Source organism: Rhinopithecus roxellana, chromosome 4, assembly GCF_007565055.1.
Source record: "Rhinopithecus roxellana isolate Shanxi Qingling chromosome 4, ASM756505v1, whole genome shotgun sequence".
Taxonomy (NCBI): domain Eukaryota; kingdom Metazoa; phylum Chordata; class Mammalia; order Primates; family Cercopithecidae; genus Rhinopithecus; species Rhinopithecus roxellana.
Genome location: NC_044552.1, coordinates 26135292 through 26160497, shown reverse-complemented (window position 1 = coordinate 26160497; position 25206 = coordinate 26135292). Strand labels below are relative to the sequence as shown.

The 25206-nt window shown below is 40.6% G+C and overlaps 1 protein-coding gene and 1 non-coding gene across 2 annotated transcripts; one reads left to right on the top strand and one right to left on the bottom strand.

Moving 5' to 3' along the window:
* Positions 1-6943: 6943 nt before the first annotated feature.
* Positions 6944-21125, top strand: LOC104673877 (HLA class II histocompatibility antigen, DRB1-1 beta chain). Its single transcript, XM_010378043.2, has 6 exons — positions 6944-7146; positions 15208-15477; positions 17780-18061; positions 18763-18873; positions 19320-19343; positions 20149-21125. Exons 1-6 carry the CDS (start codon positions 7047-7049, stop codon positions 20160-20162), a joined length of 801 nt encoding a protein of 266 aa, XP_010376345.2. The 5' UTR covers positions 6944-7046; the 3' UTR covers positions 20163-21125.
* Positions 21126-23313: 2188 nt separating this feature from the next.
* LOC115897072 lies at positions 23314-23420 on the bottom strand. The gene has a single exon (XR_004057019.1). It is a non-coding gene; the product is annotated as a U6 spliceosomal RNA (small nuclear RNA).
* Positions 23421-25206: the final 1786 nt, after the last annotated feature.

Here is a 25206-nt window from a genome sequence, read left to right as displayed (position 1 = left end):
ATATAAGAGGAATTATGCAATATTTGTCTTTCTGTAACTGGCTTATTTCACTAAGCATAAGTCAAACTAAAAAGCTTTTGCACAGCAAAGAAAACAATAAACAGAATGAAAAGATAACCTGCAGAATGGGAGAAAATATTTGCAAACCGTATATTTGATAAGGGGCTAATTTCAAAAATATATAAAGAACTCATACAACTCAAGAGCAAAACAAACAACCAAACAAACAAATAACCTGATTTAAAAATGGGCAAAGGACTTGAACAGATATGTCTCCAAAAAAGATGTTATAGACTAATGTTTGTGTTAAATCCTAAGCCCCAATATAATAGGATTAGAAGGTGGGCCCTTTGGAAGGGATTAGGTCTAGAATCTATCTAGATAAACACTCCAATCAATTGCCCTTATGGGAACACAAATTGGTTTCTGATGTTGTAAAGTTACCGAGGAAAGATGATAACAATAGATGGATAAACAGGATCAATTTCTTCTTACCATGGAGGATATGTATCCTCAACAGAAGACTGTGCCATTTAAAGGCCATATTTGTATTCATCAGAGTTGATAGGACCCTTTCCAGTAAGATTTCAGCAATGTCCTCCATTGAAGAACTTTGGGTGCAGCCAGTCTTTGCACCATGGCACTGTGTCCAGAATAAATTCCTTCTGGTGGGTTATTGGTCTTGTTGACTTCAAGAATGAAGCCGCGGACCCTCCCCGTGAGTGTTACAGCTCTTAAAGATGGTGTGTCCGGAGCTTGTTCCTTCAGATGTTCAGATGTGTCCAGAGTTTGTTCCTTCCGGTGGGTTCGTGGTCTTGTGAAGCCGCAGACCTTCGCAGTGAGTGTTACAGCTCTTAAAGGTGGCACATCCGGAGTTGTTTATTCCTCCCAGTGGGTTCCTGGTCTCACCAGCTTCAGGAGTGAAGCTGCAAACCTCCACAGTGTGTATTACAGCTCATAAAGGTAGTGTGAACCCAAAGAGTGAGCAGCAGCAAGATTTATTGTGAAGAGCGAAAGAACAAAGCTTCCACAGATTGAAGGGGACCCGAGCAGGTTGCTGCTGCTGGTTTGGGTGACCAGCCTTTATTCCCTTATTTGGCCTCGCCCACATCCTGCTGATTGGTCCATTTTACAGAGCGCTGATTGGTCCATTTTACAGAGTGCTGATTGGTGTGTTTACAAACTTTTAGCTTGACACAGAGCACTGATTTGTGCATTTACAATCCTTTAGCTAGACAGAAAAGTTCTCCAAGTCCCCACCCCACCCAGAAACCCAGCCGGCTTCACCTCTCAGCACTCTCTAGGTCATGGCTGTAAGTCTGTAAGTGAAAAAACCATGGTCAATATTAACGATATTGCAATTAATATCAGCAATACCACTGAAGGAAACGTTGACAGTTAAAATAATTTTGTAGGCCGGGCATGGTGGCTCACATCTGTAATCCCAGCACTTTGGGAGGCAGAGGTCAAGAGATTGAGACCATCCTAGCCAACATGGTGAAACCCCATCTCCACTGAAAATACAAAAGTTACCTGGGTGTGGTACTGTGCACCTATAGTCCCAGCTCCTTGGGAGGCTGAGGTAGGAAAATTGCTTGAACCCAGGCGGCAGAGGTTGCAGTTAGACAAGATCATGCCACTGCACTCCAGCCTGGCAACAGAGTGAGACTCCATCTCAAAAAGAAAAAAAAAAGGAAAAAACAAAAAAAAGAATTTAGTGTTTAACTCCTGTTCTGGAGAGAAAATAAACCCATGCCTATGTATTTTGCCTCGATGGCAGAACCAATTGCTTTTAGAACTGATTCTTGTTATGCTTTTTTGTTTTTCATAGCTTTAGAACTTATAATAGCAGTAAGAATTCCTCACTTCTGGAAAAACTTAAAAATTTCTAATAATCCTTATATTATCTTCTGCTTTGGTTATTATAAAGTATTTTCCTCTGGTTAATAATATAGCTATGGATTAGATTATTTTTTATTAGCGGGTACCTTTTTTGTTATTCTAACAACTGACTAGATACCTCCTTAAGGTCAAATCCAAAATTCTGAACTATGGATACTGACAGGGTTTCGTTTGCACCCAGATCATATTTAACATCTCTAGATGGATACATAATAGTACCAAGTTTTACACCTTTATCTTGCTGGTGTAACCCCTTGAATGAACACATGACCAAAATAGGGATGCCAGCAATAGTTAGTGTGGTTCTTATGCTTTATTTTTCTCAAAATTGCTGTATGATGCTGAGAGTTGCTTTGTTTGACAGGCACAGGGTAGGAAGAGATGCCATGACAAAAGGAATAGTTAATTCTTTTGCACATATGTAAGTTGATTTTATTTAGGTAAAACGTTGTTAAATAAGTACTAGTAAGTTTACTTTTTCAAGATAATAAATTGTCTGCAAGGATGAACTATTAGAAAAATAACTGCTAAAAGATTTTATTATTTATTTTAAATAAAATAAGCAACAAACCAGGCACACACTTTGCAGGACAGATTGCCATGACGTTGGTACACTTCAACAGCTTCATCAATTTCTTCACTGTCCACACTGCAGTCACTGGGGAGTGGGTTAGTGGAGCACCAAAATGAAATTTTGAAAAATAATCCAGTCTATTTTGGACTGGATAGATAGGTGGATACTTACCACAGCACAATCAACATAAGATCTAGAAAGAGAAATAAAAAGAAAATTCTTTGTACTTACAATATTAGTACAAAGGCCTATGGGAATTCTAGTTTTTCTCTCTATAACTACACAATGGCAAGCATTCTGTTATAAAACAGCTAAGTTGAGTCAAAGAATGACATTTGAAAGTTGAAGAAGTCCTGCCAACTGACCTAGATAGTGTCATGGTGTAATGATTGGCACTACCAAAGTTCCTTAATGGAGGACATTGCTGAGATCTCACTGGAAAGGGTCCTGTCAAGTGTGATGAATACTAACAAGGCCTTTAAATGACACAGTTTTCTGTTCAGGATACATATCTTCCATGCTAAGAAGAAACTAGTTCTGCTTATCCATTTATTGTTATTATCATTATTTCTTTAGATATAAGGATTAGTAACATGCTTTTTACTTTAAATTCCAGACTAGTGGTGGTTGCTTTCTGAAAATTCCTGAGACATTTTGAGACTACTTGGACAAGTGGCAGACATTCTATGATAACTAAGGCTTGCTGAGAGCCAAAAGAGCCTATTTTCCAAAACGTGTTGCAAGCTTTCAGGCTTACTACAAGCGAGCCCCATTCTGTGACAATCGGTAGGACTGAAGACATTCTGTAATCCTACTAATGTCAACCTGCTTGTGGTTCAACAGAAGTCTGTGCTTCTGATTTTACCTGTTTAGTCCTGGGAATGTTGGGATTTATTTCCCGTAAAACCAAATCTATGGTTTCATGCATCAAGACCAGAGACTTTGGAACTTCCACACTGAAAGCCACTTTCTTCCAGAAACCAATTTAATTGCCATTTCCTCAGGAAATAAGCTCTTGTATTTGACACCTCTGTCAAACACACATAGCAGAGTTGAGAGGATTAGTCTATTGTTTTCAGTGCAAAAGTTCAGCCTATTAGATCACCTGTATGATTGATGGTTTGGTGAGAATTGCTATATTGTTTAGCCTGAACTATCCTTATATTGAATATTGAAGGAAAGTGTGAGATACATAATTTAAAGAAGCACATCTGTTGTAGTTTAAGTGTGTCCCCTTTAAAATTCAGGCAGGACTCCACTCATGAATGGGGTTAAGGCCCTTGTAAAAAATGCTTCAAACAGTTTTTAGCCTCTTGCCCTTCCACCTTCTACCATGTGAGTACACAATGTTAATCCCCTCTGGAGGATGCAAGGCGCCATCTTGGAAGTGGAGACCATGCCCTTTGTCAGACATTGAACCTGCTGGTGCCTTAATCTTGGACTTCTCAGCCTCCATGTGTTCTTTATAAATTACTAGGTCTACTGTGTTTTATCACAGCACAAATGAACTAAGACACATCTTTGTTACTCATAAATGTACAAAACATACAGAATTTAGTTCATTGCCATTGGCCATCTTTTTAAATATAAATTTGTATGATTTATAAATAGTGTGTCAAATTTATATAAACAAGTTTTGAAAGTTTCTCTTTAACTATATTTTAGTTGATGTAGAATTACTTATTTTTGCCTCAGCTTTTATCCTGTAATAATAAGGTGAACCTTAGCTTCCTTTCCTAGATTACCACATCACAATTAGTTAATTAGTAAATTATGATTCCCTATTATCAAATTAAATGTGATATTCTCCTGGTTGCAATCGCACAACTGTCAATGGTACTGAATGATCACTGTAGTGTAGGAACACTGTTTATTCTCACATCCAGGGACAATAGTGACTTCTACCCAACCTCTCCAAGAAATCTTTAACTTCCCACGTTAACAGAAATATATTTTTCCAAAGTAAACGAGACACTATTTTTATTCTATTCTGAAATGATCAAACTCGCACTACTTCGTGGTAAGAAATTGGAAATGATGATTGAGAGTAATAGAATGGAGTTAGGAATGCTGAGGCTGTTGTTATCTTTAATAAGAAGATTTGTGTAGGAGCTATGGATGTCCTTATGTAACATAAATGCAAATTGTGTCATTTCCAGAGGAGAATAACCATGGTGATGAGGGGAATCCTTTGAAGGAACTAGAATTGCTACATAGTATCTACCCCAAAGTCTATAAAATGTTGCCATTCATGAAAAGAAGTAGTCTTACTGATTTGCAAAGCCATGAATTAAAGGGATAAAATAATTTTAGAATAAGGGACATAATTCTCTTTAGAAATTGTATGTGAGGTAGTGTAGTACAACAGTAGAGCTTGAGCGGTTTGGAATCACATATATAATAACTTGGTTCAATACAGTTGATAGAACAACTTTGCTTTAAAATAATTAATATTGTATGTGAAGAGTGTTCAATCTCTTACTCGTGGTTCCCACTATGAATTTCTCATTTGTTAGAGGCTATGGCCCTTTACTATTCCACTTCTCTTGTTTTATCATAAGGGAAGATATAAGAAGACTTTGCGGGCCAGACGTGGTGATTTATGCCTCTAATCCCAGCACTTTGGGAGGCTGAGTTACTATTTACTAGCCTAGCATCCTTGCAAAAGTTGTTTAATCTCCATCATTTTATTCTTCCACTTGTAGGGATGAAAAGGGTATTTCCCTCACTCAGCTAATGTGAGAATTGAATAAAAATATGATGTATGGAAAGCTCTTGGTACAATTCTGAATACAAAGCAAAGCACTTAAAAATTGCTCAAGAAATTTTCGTCATTTTTATTGCACCATGGTGAGTATCCCATCCCTGGAAACACTAAGGCACATAAGGATTGAGTGCCTGTCGTAACTGTGGGAGGGTGTGAATTAATGCAGAACTTTACCTGCATTGTTGCACTTTGAAGTCCATTCTGAATCTTAGATGCTACGTTTATATAAATATAAAGCATAATAACTATCTGAATGTAGAATTATATGTTTAAAATTACATTATTACATCAACTGATGTAATTCATAGATTTTCCCTAGGGTTCCGTTTCCTGAACATTCTGTAATGTATTAGTTAACAAAGTCTTTTTTTTTTTTTTTTTTGAAACTGTGTCTCGCTCTATTGACCAGACTGGAGTGCAGTGGTGTGCTCCTGACTCACTGCAACCTCCGCCTCCCGGGAATCTAGCAATTCTCGTACCTCAGCCTCCTGAGTAGCTGGGATTACAGGCATGCACCACCATGCCCAGCTGATTTTTGTATTTTTTTAAGTAGAGACGAGGTTTCACCATGTTGGCCAGGCTGGTCTCTAACTCCTGACCTCAAGTGATCTGCCCACCTCAGCCTCCCAAAGTGCTGGAATTACAGGCATGACCCACTGCGTCCTGACAACAAAGTCTTCTTATATATTCCCTTATGACAAAACAACAGAAGTGGAATAGTAAAGGGCCATAGCCTCAATCAAATGAGGAAATCCTAATGGGAACCAGGAATGAGGGATTGAACACTCTTCACATAAAATATTAATTATTTTAAAACAGAGTTGTTCCGTCAACAGCTGACATTGAGTCCTTGATCGATCTCTCAGACCCCTGAATACTTGGATTTCACTGTTGATCTTATCACATTGTTAGGGTAAGTGCTATGCAAAGGCACCTTCAGACCCTCCATTGCACATAGGTGGCCCCTGTTAGCCCCTTGCCTGTGTGTGTTCTGGAGGTGCCACTAAACTTGGGGACAGCATCAGGAGACAAACTTGAGAAAATCCTTTTTAATCAGATTAAATTATTAACTAACTTTCAATTTCCTTTAACTTATTAGAGACATCTCTACCTGTAAATAGGTACAGATTACACTTTCTAGTCAACAGCTGTCATTCTGTCATATCATCAGATACCCGGTGCTGCCGCTCCTTGAAGGGTCCACAGAATCACAGCATTTTCCAGTATTGAAAGACCTGAAAGATCGCAGTGCCTTCATGTCAACTGTGAGACATGAAGTAATTTTCCCAAATCTACAACATTAAGATATGGTGCAATAAGGACCAAATGAAAGGTCTCCTGATTTGCAACCATGTTCCCTCCATCTCATTTACTCCTAAACACAGTCACACACTCACTCCTGCAAACACTTCTGTTGTCAAGTGTGAAATGAATGCTCTTACAAGGCTCCAACTTGTGAACACATCACTGACCAGCACAGAGCTGGCTAAAAATAGCGCCCCAATTAAAGTGTTTTACACGCAACTGCTTCAAATCTTTCAGGTACTAAATTAAAACAATCCTTTAAAGAAGGAAATTCTGTTTCAGAAGGGGACCTTCATACAGCATCTCTGACCAGCGACTGATGATGCTATTGAACTCAGATGCTGATTGGTTCTCCCACACGAGATTACCCAATCCAGGAGCAAGGAAATCAGTAAATTCTTCCTTATAATTTGGAATGTGGGTGGAGGGAGGTCATAGTTCTCCCTGAGTGAGACTTGCCTTGCTCCTCTGGCCCCTGGTCCTGTCCTGTTCTCCAGCATGGTGTGTCTGAAGCTCCCCGGAGGCTCCTGCATGGCAGCTCTCACAGTGACACTGATGGTGCTGAGCTCCCCACTGGCTTTGGCTGGGGACACCCAACGTAAGTGCACATTGCGGGTGCTGAGCTACTATAGGGTGGGGAAAATAGGGAGTTTTGTTAACAATGTGCCCAGGCCGTGTCCCTTAAGAAATTGTGATGTTTTCTTCAGAGACTGTCCATCTTTATCTTTGGATTCCCAATTATTTCCACCACAAAAGGAGCTTGGCTACTTGCCCTCTCCATGAGACTGTGTAAGGGGCCTCCATACAGGCCATTTCTTCTCAGATCTCCACCAATAAAACCTTTGCATCACATTTCCTCAGGGTCCTTAGAGGATTTAGAAATAAAGATGCTACAATAAATTCCCCATATGACACTTCCCTTTATTATGTTGACTTATGTCAGACAAAATGAGGTTCTTACTGAAAATTTTGTGGGAGTCAAGGGAATTCAAAGGAACTCTCCTAGACCATCCTGGGTTATATCCTCCACAGGACCTTTGATGTTGGCCCCTCTTCCTCATATGTGAGGATGGACCCAGTGGCCTCCTTATTATCTCCTTTCTTTTCTTTCTGAACTCCAATGTTTATAAAGCCTGTATCCCTGTAATGTATGTAGCTTCTCTGACAGAAGTTATACTTAGTGCTCTTTCTTTCTGATGGGGAAAATCCCTGGAACTGAAGCTGAGATCTTTAGTACTTGGAGTCACCCTACAGATACAGAGCATTTGTGAGGTATTCTTTGGTGCCTGAAGAACTTAAGGCATCCTCTGAAAAACTGGCCCAGGTTAGTGTTTATTATGAATCTTTTTTAACCTTTCTATGCTTGTTTCTCCTACATATCCGACATACTCTAACTAGAAATGACAGAAGAGATTTAATTAACGTAGTATAAATTATATGAAATTCTATTTTTCTAAGTCAAAAATAATGAAATATGAGAAATTTCCTAAGGTTCAAACTATATACTCTGAGTGGAGTTACCGAGACAATGCGGACATTGTCCACATCTCATAGGGCTGAAAGTCAATGAGCAAAGTTCTGGGAACTCATTGTCTTACTGGTGTCTTGTACTAAATTTCATGAGTTCACCCACCATGCCCTCAGCTTTCCTTAATTAACTATATGTACTTACCTCTTCCTCCAGTTTCTCTCTATTTTTGCCCATTTATGTTGTCATCATTTCCAGAAATCTCTAAAGCTTGCACAGATCTGTAACACTATGAGATCCATTGAAAGAGATAATTTTTTTCTTTTTGAGATAAGGCCTGGCTCTGTCACCCAGGCTGTAGCTCAGTGGTGCGATCGAGGCTCACTGCAACCTCTGCCTCCCACACTCAAGCAATCCTCCCTCCTCAGGCTCCAGAGTAGCTGGGAATACAGGCAGGCAACCATGTCCAGCTAATTTTTGTAATTTTGGTAGAGATGATATTTTGTCATGTTGCCCAGGCTGGTCTTGAACTGCCGGACTCGAGCAATCCTCCTGCCTTGGCTTCCCAACGTACTAGGATTATAGATGTCAGCCACTGTGCCCAGGCAAAAAGAGATGACTCTTAATAAAAAAATTTCTTTTTTCTTAAATCACTGTTTCTTTAACTGTGAATTCTTCTTCCAACTAGAAGAAGGAGAAAGAAGAAGTTTGCCTATATTTCTCAGCGAGAGGAGAAGGGGTCTAGTGTGACATCAAAATGAAAGAGTGCTGGAGCTTGAGCCCCTTCTTGCTTTCCAGGATGCCCATGGTGATCAGTTCCCATACCCTGGTTTATTCATGTAAACCACACTTCTTTTTCTCAGCAGCTACTGTGTACTGGGCTCCATTCTAGGTTCAAATCATTCTATTTGATTAAGATAGAGAGGGTCCCTACTCTCACGGAAGTTACACAAGTGTAGAGGAGATGGACACTAACCCAACAAGCATTTAACAAAGAAGAAGATGTTAGAGAGTCACAGTGCACTGAATAAAAGACATCAGGTTTGTGGAAAGAGAGAAATGGATTCACCTACTTTAGTTCATATGTTTAGGGAGCTCTACCTGAGAAAGTGATATTCAGCTGAGACAACAAAATAAGAAGACAGTTGTGAAGATCTAATGGATGAAAGTTCTAGGGAGACTGAATCCGGGGAAAGCCCTGGCATAGGAAATTATATGGAGGGAGAGAAAGAAGGTTAGGGGGCTGATGTATAGAAAGCAAGGAAATGGAGAGGCAGAAGATGAGGTAGGACACAGAGAGGAAGCCAGGAGCCTCATTATATTAGGCTCTGATGTCCATGGTAAAAAATTTGAGTTTTATTTTATATTATTTATTTATTTATTTATTTATTTATTTATTTTTATTTATTTATTTATTTATTTATTTATTTATTTATTTATTTTTTGAGATGGCGTTTCATTCTTGTTGCCCAGGTTGGAGTACAGTGGTGCAGTCTTGGCTCACTGCAACCTCTGCCTCCCGGGTTCAAGTGATTCTCCTGCCTCAGCTTCCCAAGTAGCTGGGATTACAGGCACCCACCACCATACCTGGCTATTTTTTGTATTTTTAGTAGAGATGGGGTATCACCATGCTGACCAAGCTGGTCTTAACTCCTGCCCTCAGATAATCTGTCTGCCTTGGCCTCCCAAAGTGCTGGGATTACAGGCGTGAGCCACTGTGCCCAGACTGAATTTTATTTAAATAGATACGAGAAGTTACTGTATGATTACAAGGAGAGTCAATTTATATTCAACTTTGTGTGTGTGTGTGTGATGGAGTCTTGCTCTGTTGCCCAGGCTAGATTGCAGTGGCACAATCTTGGCTCACTGCAACCTCCACATCCTGGGTTCAAGTGATTCTCCGACGTTAGCCTCCCAAGTAGCTGGGACCACAGGCGCAGGCTACCACACCTAGGTAATTTTTTGTATTTTTAGTAGGGATGGGATTTCACCGTGTTAGCCAGGATGGTCTCGATCTCCTGACCTCGTGATCCACGGGCCTTGGCCTCCCAAAGTCCTGGGATTACAGGCATGAGCCACTCTGCCCAGCTTATATTCAATTTTTAAAACTAATTCTAGCGATTCTGTGGGGATTGGATTGTTGGGGTTCACAAGTGGTCAGGAAGACTATTTAGGAGCACAGCAGGAAATTCTCCAGGGAAAACAGGCTGTGGCTTCATGGAGTGCATTAGTGATAAAGACAGTGAAAAGGATAAAGTGGACAGACTCGGCATGTATTTTTGCTTAGCTTGTTAATGAATTACTGTAAAGGGGGTGGAACAATCAAGCTTATTCCTAAGGATTTTGTTTTGACAAATAAGTGGGTGGTAGTGTCGTTTATTGAGATAGGAAAAACTATGGAAGGAAATGATTTGACATGGGTGGTTGGAAATAAAAGTTTTGTTTAAATTTTAGATGATTGATTGACATTTATTGGAGCAATCAGAAGGTCAATGGCATTTAAGAGACTCATGGTAGGCTAGGGCTTCAGATATTTATCTTGGCGGCATCAATACGTGTAGTGCGTTAAATTCCAGGGATTAGAAGAGGTTACATAGGAAGATGGATTGTGGGGAGAAAAAAGAAGAGGGCACAGGCCAGCAAAGGGGGCTGAAAGAGCCCAGGGATGTTGGAGAAAAACCAAGAGAACATAATGCGTGTAAGTCAAGGAAAATAGATTTTTTTTCAAGGAGAAGGGAGAGGTCAGTTGTGGTGAGTACCGCTAAGAGGAGGGGGAAGTGAGAACGTGGGAAGAAGTGAGAACGTGACAGAGAAGCAAGTGCTGCGTTTGGTGGAGTTGATATTTGCAATCAATGGAGTATCCAGGAAGGAAACTGGATTGGACCATTTGAAAGTGAGTAGAAGTGAGGACGAGGTTAAGGTTGACGATTTTGAGTAGAGAGCTTCAGGGAAGGACTGTGCTCTGGGTTCAGGGAGCCAGGTGAATCTAGGGAAAAAGCTAAAAAAGCTGAAGAGATGGAGGAGGACCTGCGAACCAGGGATGCTCAGTCATTATTAGCAAGGAAATACCAGAGAGCCCCTGCATGCAGTGATGACTGCTCATGCAAATGTCACACAGCCAATATTTCACACAGCCAGTATTTCACACAGCCAATATTTATTGGTGACATAGAATATAGCAATTATTACTCTAGGACATGAGAATGGAGTGATGAATAAAATGAATCCGGTCGCCATCAGTATATGCCATGTAACATTTTGCAGTGACTGTGTACCAGACCTATGAATTTCAGCATTCAATTTCAGTAATGATCCTATTGTATCTGTGGTATTTAAAAACATACATCTCTGGAATCTAAAATTGAAAGGTTATAAGTAAAACCCAGTATCACAAATGTAGTGCTGGAAATCAGATTGCAGTTTAAATCTCAGCATCTAGAAAGTCCCTTTCTCCTATGTCAGCAGATCTCTTTTGTGTGAGGTTTGTTCAGGTAGACTGCATTATTAGACATAAACCAGTGTTTCTGCCCTATGTTTTCAGAATGACAATTCTTTATGAAGCTAATAGAAGAATAGAAGACAATTGCACAATCATGATGAAGATATTAATTGCTTTAGAATTAAGGAGTACAAAAAATAGGCCGGGCGCTGTGGTTCAAGCCTGAATCCCAGCACTTTGGGAGGCCGTGACGCGCGGATCACGAGGTCAGGAGATCAAGACCATCCAGGCTAACACAGTGAAACCCCGTTTCTACTAAAAAATACAAAAACTAGCCGGGCGAGGTGGCGGGCGCCTGTAGTCCCAGCTACTCGGGAGGCTGAGGCAGGAGAATGGCGTAAACCCGGGAGGCGGAGCTTTCAGTGAGCTGAGATCCGGCCACTGCACTCCAGCCTGGGCGACAGAGCGAGACTCCGTCTCAAAAAAAAAAAAAAAAAAAAAAAAAAAAATACAAAAATAATGTGAACTGCAGTTATAGGGATCATAAAAGTTAAAATGGGAATGTATTTGAGTGTTTATTATGTGATCAGTGCTCAGAAGAGTCATCATTTAATTTTACACTTAACAGTAATCCTGTGAGGATTACGCTATTTATTAAATGCATTTGATAGATTACGAAAAGGCTTACGGTTGGTAAAAATTGACCCAAGTAGAAGAGATCATGTTTTTTATTCAGATTTTCTGATTCTAGAGTTTGAGAGTTTGTCCGTCATTAGTGAGCAGTGATTTGATTGTGTCTGAATTATTGATAATGACAGAATTTCTGATATTCATATGTACCAGGTTGTTTCTTAGAGTGGGGACAGAGATGCAAGGGCTGCTAGTTCCCATGTATAGGAGAAACTTTCATTCATTTTGCATTTATCATTTTAAAAGTTTTGTATGTCTATAATGGTCATGTGTTGAAGAACACAAGGAAGTATTAAATCACTCCTTCTTCTGAGGTTTGACTAGCAAGGTGGGCTAGAGTTACCAAATAAAATACAGGTTCCTAGTTAAATCTGAATTTCAGATACACAACCATAATTTATTAGAAATCCAAATTTACCTAGGCATCCTCTGGTTTTATTTGCCAAATCTGTCAACCCTAAGTGGGACACATGGACATGGATTACAGTGCTACATGCAAGCCACAGGGACAGCAACTCCACACATGTTTATTTTTTAGCTTTCTCTCTATAAAGAAAGTGCTTAGACAATTTAGGGATGAAAAGATAGGCATTGTTTGATCCAGGGTGCCCACCTCTCTGCCGTCGTTTCTAAAAGGCAAAGGGAGATTTCCGCAGGTCTTGCTTGCAGTCTGGGGACCTGCTCATTTTTTGAAACTGTCTGTATGAGAAGGTCATTTTCTTGGTTTCTCCCTTTCTGAGGGGACTTGACTACAAAACCAAGAGTTCTGCCTCTGGCCAAGGCTGGTCATTTGATGCCTGCTAGTATTGTTGGGAGTGGGAGACTGAAAGACATGAGTTAGTTGGGACATTACATGGGAATAAAATAGCTGTGGTTGTGATACATTACTACAGATAATTAGTGGACCAGTGGTAGAGAAATTAAGAAAAAATATGATGTCAATGATAAGTGATATGATTAGTGACTGCTTGGTAAGGCAAGGAAATCATTAAATCTTGGTTCTCATCAAGTTCATTTTCTGGAAATATAGCACTGTATTGGGACCAGAATTCTACAAAATATTCTTTTTAGGTAGGACCCAGATTGTCAACAAATGTTTTCCAATGCAATTCTCAGCTGCTCCATAACTAATAGTACCTTGTTGAACACAGATTTTTTCAGATGGTTCACACCTGTGGTTCTTACCCAGGGATAGTTCACCACCCCTCCCTTCCCTCCCATCATCCTTGGGGGTGGCAATGTTTGGAACAATTTTTGGTTGTCACAACAGGGGTTTCTTCTGCTATGTAATGAGTAGAAGCCAGGGACACTGCTAGAGAACCTGCAATGTTCAGAAGAGCCTCTGCCATCAACAAAGAATTATCTGGTCCAAAATGTCAATAGTGCTGAGGCTGAGAGCACTGGTTCACACTGTGCTCTTTCTGAAAATTCTAGTCTCACATCTCTTTTACAGTCAACACACAGTTCAGTTTTTGATGGTTTATTTTTGCTTGTTTCATCATAAAAAATTAGACAGTTGCATGAATTCAACCGCTTTCTTCTTGAATCCATTTAGTCAATGCAAGCTCAATATTTTAGTATTTAGTTTTTGCCTTATGCAATATTTTTCAACATTTTCATGAGTCGTCAGTCACAACTATCTCTATTAACTTTCAACAACTTGCCCTTGTAAGTCATAAATAGTGATGCTGCTGAAGTTATTTCTCACTAACATGCCTCAGATTTCTGTAGTGATTCTACATTTGATATTATTCACAATGTAAAATACTTCTACTTATTTATTTCACTTTTACCCACGGGATTATTTTTAAGTTATTTTTGTCATTTTCACACTTCAGACATAAAGACAAAAACATCAAAAATATATACAAAGTGTTTTACATCTGTGTATATTTTCACACATATATGTACATATGTTTATATGTATTGAAACTACAGAAGCACTTGTAGCCAATAAGAGCTCTGAGACACCTTTGACCACGTACCCTCATCAGATGAGATTTGCTAAATGAGTTGCGGAAACAAGTTTTTTTAACTGAATTTCTGAGCTTTGTGGATTTAGAAATGCAAAGGAAGATTTGTGGACATTTACCAGGATCATGGTTTTATTCTCCTTAAAACTCTTTGATGCTTTCCCATTGTCTTTAGTATAAATCCAAAATCATAACACCACCCACGAGGCTTTTAAATACCTGGCTTCTTGTGATTTCTCCAGTCTAATCTTTTACCCTCCTTTCCCTCAGCCTCTCTGCTGTAGTGAGCTTTGTTCTAGTTTCTTGAAGAAGTTCATCAATTCAAGTTTTTGTACATGGGATTTCCTAAACCTGAAATATGTCTCCCCCGTTTTGTCCAAACAGACACACAGGCTCCACTCTGCCTCCTGGCTCACACCTGCTTAACCTGTCAAGTCCCATCTGAACTGTCTCTCTTCAGAGGGTCCTTCTCTGGCACCCTAATGTAATTGAGATCATCATATTATTCTCCGCTCTAGAACTCCACACTTCCGACATTTCCCATTCCTGTCTAAGCTCCAGCGTGTTTGGTTTGTGGCCACGGCTTTCCCTGCTCTTTAAGCTCCCCAGCGGAGTGGAGAGGTCTGTTTTCCCTTGTTTGGATTCCTAGAGGCCTGGCACAAGGTCATCACTAAGGAAGTGTTCACAGGGTGAACGCGGTGGGTGCTGTTGAAGGAACCGGTAAAGCCTGTGGGATGAGAGAAGAGGCAGAGAGTGTCTGTGGAGGCTCCCAGAGGAGGCGGCGCGGGCTGCGGTGCTGGGCGGATCCTCCTCCAGCTCCTGCATTGAGTTCTCCAAACAGGCTGGAGGCAGGGAGGGGATCCCAAAAGTCTGGGAATCAGAAGGGGTTTTCCCGCATGGTGCCCCAGGCCCCCGTTCACCTCAGGAAGACGGAGGATGAGCCCCTGGGCTGCTGGTGGTGGGCGGTGCAGGTGGCACCGGTTAAGGTTTCCAGTGCCCGCGCCCGCCCAGGAGCCCCGGATGGCGGCGTCGCTGTCAGTGTCTTCTCAGGAGACCGCCCGTGTGACCGGATCCTTCGTGTCCCCACAGCACGTTTCTTGGAGCAGGTTAAGTATGAGTGTCACTTCTTCAACGGGACGGAGCGGGTGCGGCTCCTGGAGAGACACTTCTATAACCAGGAGGAGTTCCTGCGCTTCGACAGCGACGTGGGGGAGTACCGGGCGGTGACGGAGCTGGGGCGGCCTGTCGCCGAGAACTGGAACAGTCGGAGGGACTACCTGGAGCAGAGGCGGGCCGCGGTGGACACCTACTGCAGACACAACTACGGGGTTGTGGAGAGCTTCACAGTGCAGCGGCGAGGTGAGCGCGGCGGGGGCAGGGCCTGGGTCCCTGTGAGCTGGGAATCTGAGTGTGTGTGTGTGTGTGTGTGTGAGAGAGAGTGTGTGTGTGTGTGTCAGAGAGAGAGAGAGAGAGAGAGAGAGAGAGAGAGAGCGAGAGAGAGAGAGAGAGAGAGAGAGAGAGGGCGCCATCTGTGAGCATTTAGAATCCTCTCAATCCCCAGCAAGCAGTTCTGAGGGCACAGGTGTGTGTGTAGAGTGTGTGGATTTGTCTGTGTCTGTGTCTGTGTGGCTGTTGTGGGAGGGGAGACAGGAGGGGGCTGCTGCTTATCCTTGGAAGCCTCTGTGGGAAGCTGACATGGGAGGTGGGTGCGGGGGGCTGGAGAGAGAGGAGACCTTGATTGTCCTGGGTCCTTAGAGATGCAGGGAAGGGAAATGTAAGGGGTGTGTGGTTGGGGTGAAGGTTTAGGGGAGGAGAGCTAAGGGGTCTGGAAGGTTTGGGATAATGTGAGGAGGCCAGTTCCAGACTGTCCCTGGCACACACCCTTCATGTAATCTCTGAAATAAAAGCGTGTGGTGTTTGTTTGTAAAAGCATTAGATTAATTTCTAGGGGAATTGAGGAGACCTCTGAGGCATCTCTGAAGCTTCTTTAGGTCTAAATTTCTTCCTAGTTTTTTGTTTTTGTTTTTAGTGTGTATGTTTTTACATAGTAGAAATGACTGTGAAACTAACTTTTTGAATTAAAATTTTCACACAGTTACTATTTTGTTATAATGCTAATAGTTTTCTAGTAGTTACATATTATTCTTTCATATGTAATGGTTGTGACACAACTCACCTCACTTTCTCCTTTGTTGACCTTTATTATGACGTTCACCAAAAGTTGAAAATGTTTCTGGTTAATTTTTAATTTATATTTTTCCATTTGTAATTCTTCTGAATTATTTTGACCTATTTATTGACCAATTATAACTACTGCTCTAAGAATTCCCTATTGTATTTAGTAGGGAACAATGATCTGCTGTCTAATATCTCAAGGCTTAGTATTTTTCTCAGTGACTTTGTGGGTTCTTTACACTGTAAGATTATTAACGCTTTATTGATATTTGATTCAGCATTTGCTCCAGTTTGTGGTTTGTATGTTGATTTTGAAAATTCTTTTCCATGTTAAGAATTTGAACATTTTTATTTAATAAAATACATTGCAAAATTTTTATTAATGATTTACAACCCATCTTAAATCTACCATTTTATGGTATTGTTGTCTCTAGGTTTCTCCTTAATTCTAAAAAAAGAAATAGTTGTACGTATTGAGAATCTGCTAGTGTCAGGGATTTTCCTGGGCATAAGCACCCCAAGTAATGAGTCTCAGACCCTGCCTTAATCCAAATGTCATTCTGGAAAGCAAAATCATTTTACAATGATAGGCCTGAAAATCATAATGCTTGTTTTGCACGGGAGATTCATTGATCAGCTAAATGTAAATATAAAGAACTTTCAAAAGCAAAATGATGTTCCTTAACCCTTCTCTCTGCTTTAGGACTCATGCTTTTCTAGAAACGTAAAAATTTGGAGAATCATTTCTGTCTGTCCCACCTTAACAGGTGGGACATTTCTGTGGTGTTCTAAGGTGTGAGTGCATGGTGGTAGTATTCCTAAAAATTCATACTCGGTTTCCTCATGTACCCAACTCTGTCCCTTTGTCTATCCACATTGCTTTAAATCATATTTTTCCGTCACGGTGTACAAGGATGATAAATAGGTGCCAAGTGGAGCACCCACGTGTGATGAACCCTCTCACAGGGGAATGGAGTGAGAAGCCTTCTGACCTCATAAATTGAAGGCTATCTTCAGTCATCGTTTTATATATTTTATGTGCATTAATCCTCATATAACTCCAAGAGGTAAATTAGTATAATTATCCTTCATTGTAGGTGACAAAGTTGAGCATAGAAGAATAAAAAAACTCTGCCAGGATCAACCAGTAAAAGGAAGACCTTGGATTTGAACCAGGCAACCTGGCTCAGATATCAGTATTAATTACTACACTCTGTACTTTCAAAGATTTATAAACACTTTGACAACGCATCCCAATTTCAAGCTACGAAGAAACAAACACAGTTTTTCACAACATCTCTCAAATCTAATGGGTGCTAACTATCAAGATTAAATTCCAGGCTGATGACACTGTGAGGCCACATGGCCAGCTGTGCTGAGGGCTGGTCAAGGTCAGAGCCTGGGTTTGCAGAGAAGCAGACAAACAGCCAAACAAGGAGACTTACTTCGTCTTCCTGACTCATTCATTCTACCTTTTTTCTCCTAGTCCAACCTAAGGTGACTGTGTATCCTTCAAAGACCCAGCCCCTGCAGCACCACAACCTCCTGGTCTGCTCTGTGAATGGTTTCTATCCAGGCAGCATTGAAGTCAGGTGGTTCCGGAACGGCCAGGAAGAGAAGGCTGGGGTGGTGTCCACAGGCCTGATCCAGAATGGAGACTGGACCTTCCAGACCCTGGTGATGCTGGAAACAGTTCCTCAGAGTGGAGAGGTTTACACCTGCCAAGTGGAGCACCCAAGCGTGGCGAGCCCTCTCACAGTGGAATGGAGTGAGCAGCTTTCTGACTTCATACATTTCTCACCCACCAAGAAGGGGACTGTACTAATCCCTGAGTGTCAGGTTTCTCCTCTCCCACATCCTATTTTCATTTGCTCCATATTCTCATCTCCATCAGTACAGGTCACTGGGGATAGCCCTGTACCAGTTTCTAGAAATACCTGTACCCCCTGCAGAATCAGACATGCCTGCGAGGCAGGAGAGACTGTCCCTGTTTTGAACCTCCTCATGATATCACAGGTCAGGGTCACCCGCTCTCCCCAGGCTCCAGGCCCTGTCTCTGGGTCTGAGACTGAGTTTGTGATGCTGTTGCTCTGAGTTATTTATTGTGATTTGGGAAAAGGAGAAGTGTAGGGGCCTACCTGACATGAAGGAAGTCCAATCTTAGCTCTGCCTTTTATTAGCTCTGTCAGTCTAGACAAACTACTTAGCCTCGTTGAGTCTCAGGCTTTCTGTGGATCAGATGTTGAACTCGTGCGTTACATCAAGGCTGTAATATTTGAATGAGTTTGATTTCTGAACCCTGTAACTGTTCAGTGTGATTTGAAATCCTATTTTTCTCCAGAAATGACTAGTTATTTTAGTTCTTGTGGGGCAGCCTTCTTCCCCATTTTCAAAGCTCTGAATCTTAGAGTCTCAATTAAAGAGGTTCAGTTTGGAATAAACATCACTAAACCTGGCTTCCTCTCTCAGGAGCACGGTCTGAATCTGCACAGAGCAAGATGCTGAGTGGAGTCGGGGGCTTTGTGCTGGGCCTGCTCTTCCTTGGGGCTGGGCTGTTCATCTACTTCAGGAATCAGAAAGGTGAGGAGCCTTTGGTAGCTGGCTCTCTCCATAGGCTTTTCTGGAGGAGGAACTATGGCTTTGCTGAGGTTAGTTCTCAGTATATGAATGGCCCTGAACAAATATTTTCTTTCCCCAAGCGGCTCGAATGTCCTGCTAATCCAGAAATCATTAGTGCATGGTTACTATGTCAAGGCATAATAGTTGTGGCCTGCAGAGACAAGAGGAAGGTTAACAAGTAGGGGTCCTTTGGTTTGAGATCCCGGAGCAAATTAAGGAAGAGCCACTAAGGTTAATGCAATCACACTGGATCCTGTGACAGACACGTCACGCTTCATGGGTCACATGGTCTGTTTCTGCTCCTTTCAGCCCTGGTTGGTGTGGGTTGTGTTGTTAGAGAAATCTGTGTTGGAGGACAGATTTGCTTCCATATCTTTTAAGTGTATATCTTTTCCTCTTTTTCCCAGGACACGCTGGACTTCAGCCAACAGGTAATACCTTTTAATCCTCTTTTACAAACAGATACGGTTTCCCTTAGAAGAGGTAAAGCCAGGTGGACTTCTGGGTCGGGTGGGGACTTGGAGAATTCTCTTACAAGAGGTTTTTAAAATGCACCAATCAATGCTCTGTAAAAACACACCAATCGGTGTTCTGTGGCTAGCTAGATGTTTGTAAAATGGACCAAACATCACTCTGTAAAATGGACCAATCCACACTCTGTAAAATGGACCAATCAGTACTTTTTAAAATGGACCAATCAACACTCTGTAAAATGGACCAATCAGCAGGACATGGGCGGGGACAAATAAGAGAATAAAAGCTGGTCACCCCAGCCAGCAGCGGCAGACTGCTCAGGTCTCCTTCCATGCTTTGGAAGGTTTGTGTTTTTGCTCTTGACCATAAATCTTGCTGCTGGTCACTCTTTGGGTTGGTGCCGCCTTTAAGAGCTGTGACACTCACCACGAAGGTCCGTGGCTTCGTTCTAGAAGTCAGTGAGACCACAAAGCCACCTGGAGGAACAAACTCCGGGCACACTAGAATGATGGTAGAGGCGATAAGGCATGAGACAGAAATAATAGGAAATACTTTGGATCCAAATTTCTGATCAGGCAATTTACACCAAAACTCCTCCTCTCCACTTAGAAAAGGCCTCTGCTTTGCGGCACTATTGGCTCTGGGAGACTCAGGAACTTGTTTTTCTTCTTCCTGCGGTGCTCTCATCTGAGTCCTTGAAAGACGGAAAAAGAAACTGTTAGTAGAGCCAGATTAAAAACAACACTCTCCTGTCTTTTACAGGACTCCTGAGCTGAAGTGCAGATGACCACATTCAAGGAAGAACCTTCTGCCCCAGCTTTGCAGGATGAAAAGCTTTCTCGCCTGGCTGTTATTCTGCCACAAGAGAGGGCTTTCTCGGGACCTGGTTGCTACTGGTTCAGCAACTGCAGAAAATGTCCTCCCTTGTGGCTTCCTCAGCTCCTGCCCTTGGCCTGAAGTCCAGCAATGATGGCAGCGCCTCATCTTCAACTTTTGTGTGCCCCTTTACTTAAACCCTATGGCCTCCTGTGCATCTGTATACTCACCCTGTACCACAAACACATGACATTATTAAATGTTTCTCAAAGATGGAGTTAAATATCATCTGGTCCATTTGGCTCCAAAGACAAAAAATGAAAAGAAAAGGGAGGATTATTTCCCAATAGAATAAAGATTTTCATGTATATGTTATGAGTATGTGAGGTAATGCATATGTTAAATAGCATGATTTAGACATTCCACACTATAGGCATATATCAAAACCTCAGGCTGTACAACATAAATATACTATACAATTTTTACTTGTCAATTAAAAAAGTAAACCTAATGGTTAAAAAAGCAATGCATAAAAACTGAGAACAGACTATAACAACTGAAACAAACTCGGCCAACATGAGATGAGAAACCAGCCAGCAAGGCAATCAGAACTCTTTCTTCACCCCGTCTACAATATTTTGCATTTATAACTGTAAATTAGTGTATAGTGTTTCACTCCAGAGACTTCAATAATATAGTGTCATCAAAGGACTTGTACAGATTTCAGAGAAAGACAAATTTAGAAGACGGAGGGTTCTCCATTATGTTCTATCTGAGAGTCAGTATGAAATGTCAAATCTAAAAGTACATAATTCAGAGGTCTATTTCAAAGTAATAATCATTTGAGCATAATTTCTCCACTGTCAGAGATGACTGTTATTTTATTTTCAATCAAATTAAAAGTTGTTTCTATGCATATCTTATTTTTAGTTGCATGTTCCTTGTACATAACGTAGCAGTACAGGTACATATATATCCTGTAAGAGTATAAATCCTATAGCAGTATATTAAGCTTATAATTATGTCTGTTCTGTTTGATCACAGAGTTGCAACAAATAGGCCTCAGGATTCCTAAGTTGAGGACATGATTTTCTCATTTTATATGAGACTTGGGGGGTGGAACTACAAAGTAGAACCAAAATGTGGTGGAATGAATATTTCATTGAAGATGCCTTCTGCTGCTAATAGCAGGAAATTACATGTAGTGGGCTTTATTTTTCTTTAACCCATGATCTCACATAGCCGATAGATCCAAGGCTGGGCGTCTCCAGGATTGCTCAACTTAGCAGGCTAGGGGCATCACCAGCGATCCTGGAACTTCGTAGCTCATCTCTCTGTCACACACAGCACATCAGCTTTCCTGAGATGGTAGGGTGACCCATGCAGCAGCTTTAGGTTTGTTATTCTTTCACAACAACTCCCAAAGGGAAGAAAAGGATACTCCTTTCTACCGTGTGCCTTTATAAGGAGCAACTATTTCCAGGGTGCTTCCAGTACCCACTTTCTCACATTGGAATGACCGTGGGATCACACAGGCTCACACAGGTCAGGATTCAACCTTTGCAGAGTGGGCCTGATGCACATGGGAAGAAAAGGAACAAAATCATATATTTTTAAAAATAAAAAACTGGTGGATGGAGTAGGAAAGACTGATTTCAGGGTAGGGAAATGATAGAATGTGGTACTATCAGGTTGTAAGTATTTGAGTTAACTTCCACACGAAGGCCTATAGATTCCTGATAGGCACCCTCAATTCAGAGTTTTGGATCCATCTATCTATATATATATGTATATATGTGTATATACACACACATATATACACATATATATGCACACACACATATAGAACGTATTAAATGTCAGCCATTAACTCAATTACAATAAAACAAAAGAGCAAGCAAACAAGATTGTTTTTAGAACTCAAGTACGCTGACATGTTATTTTATGAGGTAAATATGTTTTCCAGGGAAATTATTGAAAAAAAGTAGAATAAGGAGTGACTAGCTCTGTAAGGTGTTAAAACATACTATACATTTACTTTTAAAAATGCATTTGTTACTGTTCTTTTTTATTAAATATGCTAGTAAAACAGAGTCTAGAAATAGAAACAGAAAGAGTTGAAATTTAGTTTCAGTTTTTGGTAAGTTGTATTCCAAATTCATTTCTTTCACTAAATACATTCTGGATAAATAAAACTTGAAATATAAAGAGAAAATATGAAATTACCAAGACAGATGTTATTTCTTTTTTTTATTATTACACTTTATGTTCTAGGGTACATGTGCACAATGTGCAGGTTTGTTACATACGTATACATGTGCCATGTTGGTGTGCTGCACCCATTAATTCGTCATTTATATTAGGTGTATCTCCTAATGCTATCCCTTCCCCCTCCACCGACCCCACAATAGGCCAGGGTGTGTGATGTTCCCCTTCCTGTGTCCAGTTGTTCTCATTGTTCAATTCCCACCCATGAGTGAGAACATGCAGTGTTTGGTTTTCTGTTCTTGCGATAGTTTGCTGAGAATGATGGTTTCCAGCTGCATTTATGTCCCTACAAAGGACATGAACTCATCCTTCTTTATGGCTGCATAGTATTCCATGGTGTATATGTGCCACATTTTCTTAATCCAGTCTGTTGGATTGATGGACATTTGGGTTGATTCCAAGTCTTTGCTATTGTGAATAGTGCCGCAATAAACATACGTACGTGTGTGTCTTTATAGCAGCATGATTTATAATCCTTTGGGTATATTCCCAGTAATGGGATGACTGGGTCAAATGGTATTTCTAGTTCTAGATCCTTGAGGAATCACCATGCTGTCTTCCACAATGGTTGAACTAGTTTACAGTCCCACCAACAGTGTAAAAGTGTTCCTCTTTCTCCACATCCTCTCCAGCACCTGTTGTTTCCTGACTTTTTAATGATTGCCATTCTAACTGGTATGAGATGGTATCTCATTGTGGTTTTGATTTGCATTTCTCTGATGGCTAGTGATGATGAGCATTTTTTCATGTGTCTGTTGGCTGCATAAATGTCTTCTTTTGAGAACTGTCTGTTCATATCCTTTGCCCACTTTTTGATGGGGTTGTTTGTTTTTTTCTTATAAAAAAAATATGGAACGCTTCACAAATTTGCGTGTCATCTTTGTGCAGGAGCCATGCTAATCTTCTCCGTATTGTTCCAATTTTAGTATATGTGCTGCCAAAGCGAGTACGACAGATGTTATTTCTAATACTACCATCATCATTATAATTATGGTTGAAGACAGACTTTTTAAACCCTTATGTGTTGCTGGTGGGAGTGTATGATTTTACAAATACCTGGTAATTTGGCAATTTCTTAAAAAGTTTAACGTATGTTTGCCCTACGACCCACCAGTCTCATTCTTTGGAATCTTCCTAAGAGACATAAAAACATATATCCTCACAAATATATATTCAAGGGTTCAGAACAGCCTTAGCCTCAGTAGGCCAAAACTGAAAATCCAAATATCTTTCAACTAGTAAATGAATAAACAAAATTCTACTACATCCAGGCAAGGCAATATCATTCAACAATAAAAGGGGACAAGAGTAAACTTATCTGGCAGGGGAGCTACCATGAACATCAGGGTAGTTTTCACAAGGCAAATTTCAACCCTTGCACTCTGATGAGACATTACTTAGTGGGTACAATACGTGTGATTGGAGTGATGGATGCTGTGGAACACCGACTTCACCACTATGCAATCGATGCAGGTAACAAAGTTACACTTGTACCTTATGTACTTAAATTTACACAGATGAAAAAAGACAAGAAGAAATGAAAACAAACAAAATGATGATACATACTGCAAAACTTGTGAACTTCAATACTTAACTAAGTGAAGGAAATTGGACATAAAGATTACATGTTGTATGATTTCATTTACTTGAAATATCTAGAAAAGGTAAATTTATGGACACAAAAAGCAGATCATTGGGTGCGGAACCTTCCTATAAATAGGGAAATTTTGGACATGGCAGAAATGTTCTAAAACTGGATTGTTGTGATAATTGCACAAATCGATTAATTTACTCAAATCATTACATTTTACATGTACAATGAGTGAATTTTGTAGTATGGAATTATGCTTTAGTAAACTTGTTAAAATAATTCTTTTTTAAAAAGTAAGGCTTCATAGGCAAGACAAAATCCAGAAGACACAAACGAAAAAATATTTGAAGAAAATTACTGGTTTCTTTGCATGAAGAAAATAACAAAATTAAAAGACGTATATGCTGCAGAGGAAAAATTTTGATCACGTAAGGCAGACAATGGCTAACTTTCTTATGAAAAATTGTTAACTAATCAATAAATAAATTCTTGGAAATGCCATAAATAACTGGGCAAAGGATACAGACTCACTATAGAACAGAATATTCTCATAGTCGATAAATATAAATATTTGCTCAAACTCACCAATGAACAGAAAAATACAAATTCCAACAGCGATGTAATAAACTATTTCTCCCACTCCAAAATTGGCAAGTACAATAATTTGTTTTAAAATCAGGGATTTAGGCCGGGCGCAGTGGCTCACGCCTGTAATCCCAGCACTTTGGGAGGCCAAGGCGGGCGGATCACGAGGTCAGGAGATCAAGACCATCCTGGCTAACACGGTGAAACCCCGTCTCTACTAAAAAAGAAAAATGCAAAAAATTAGCCGGGTGTGGCGGCTGGCGCCTGTAGTCCCAGCTACTTGGGAGGCTGAGGCAGGAGAATGGCGGGAACCCGGGAGGCGGAGCTTGCAGTGAGCCGAGACCACGCCACTCCACTCCAGACTGGGCAACTGAGCAAGACTCTGTCTCAAAAAAAAAAAAAAAAAAAATCAGGGATTTAGAAGATTCTAAGGGAATAGGCTCTCTCATATTATTAGGATCTTGAGTTATGGTAGTGTAGTAATATCTATTAAAACTCAAAATACAATTGTTACATGCTGATGAAAACAGCAAAAATCCCATTCTAAACATCTGTCTTAA

Coding starts and splice junctions, on each gene's coding strand:
- LOC104673877 (XM_010378043.2), top strand. CDS start 7,047: ATGGTGTGTCTGAAGCTCCCCGGAGGCTCCTGCATGGCAGCTCTCACA. Junction 18,062..18,762: donor CCCTCTCACAGTGGAATGGA/GTGAGCAGCTTT, acceptor TTCCTCTCTCAG/GAGCACGGTCTGAATCTGCA. Junction 18,874..19,319: donor CTACTTCAGGAATCAGAAAG/GTGAGGAGCCTT, acceptor TCTTTTTCCCAG/GACACGCTGGACTTCAGCCA.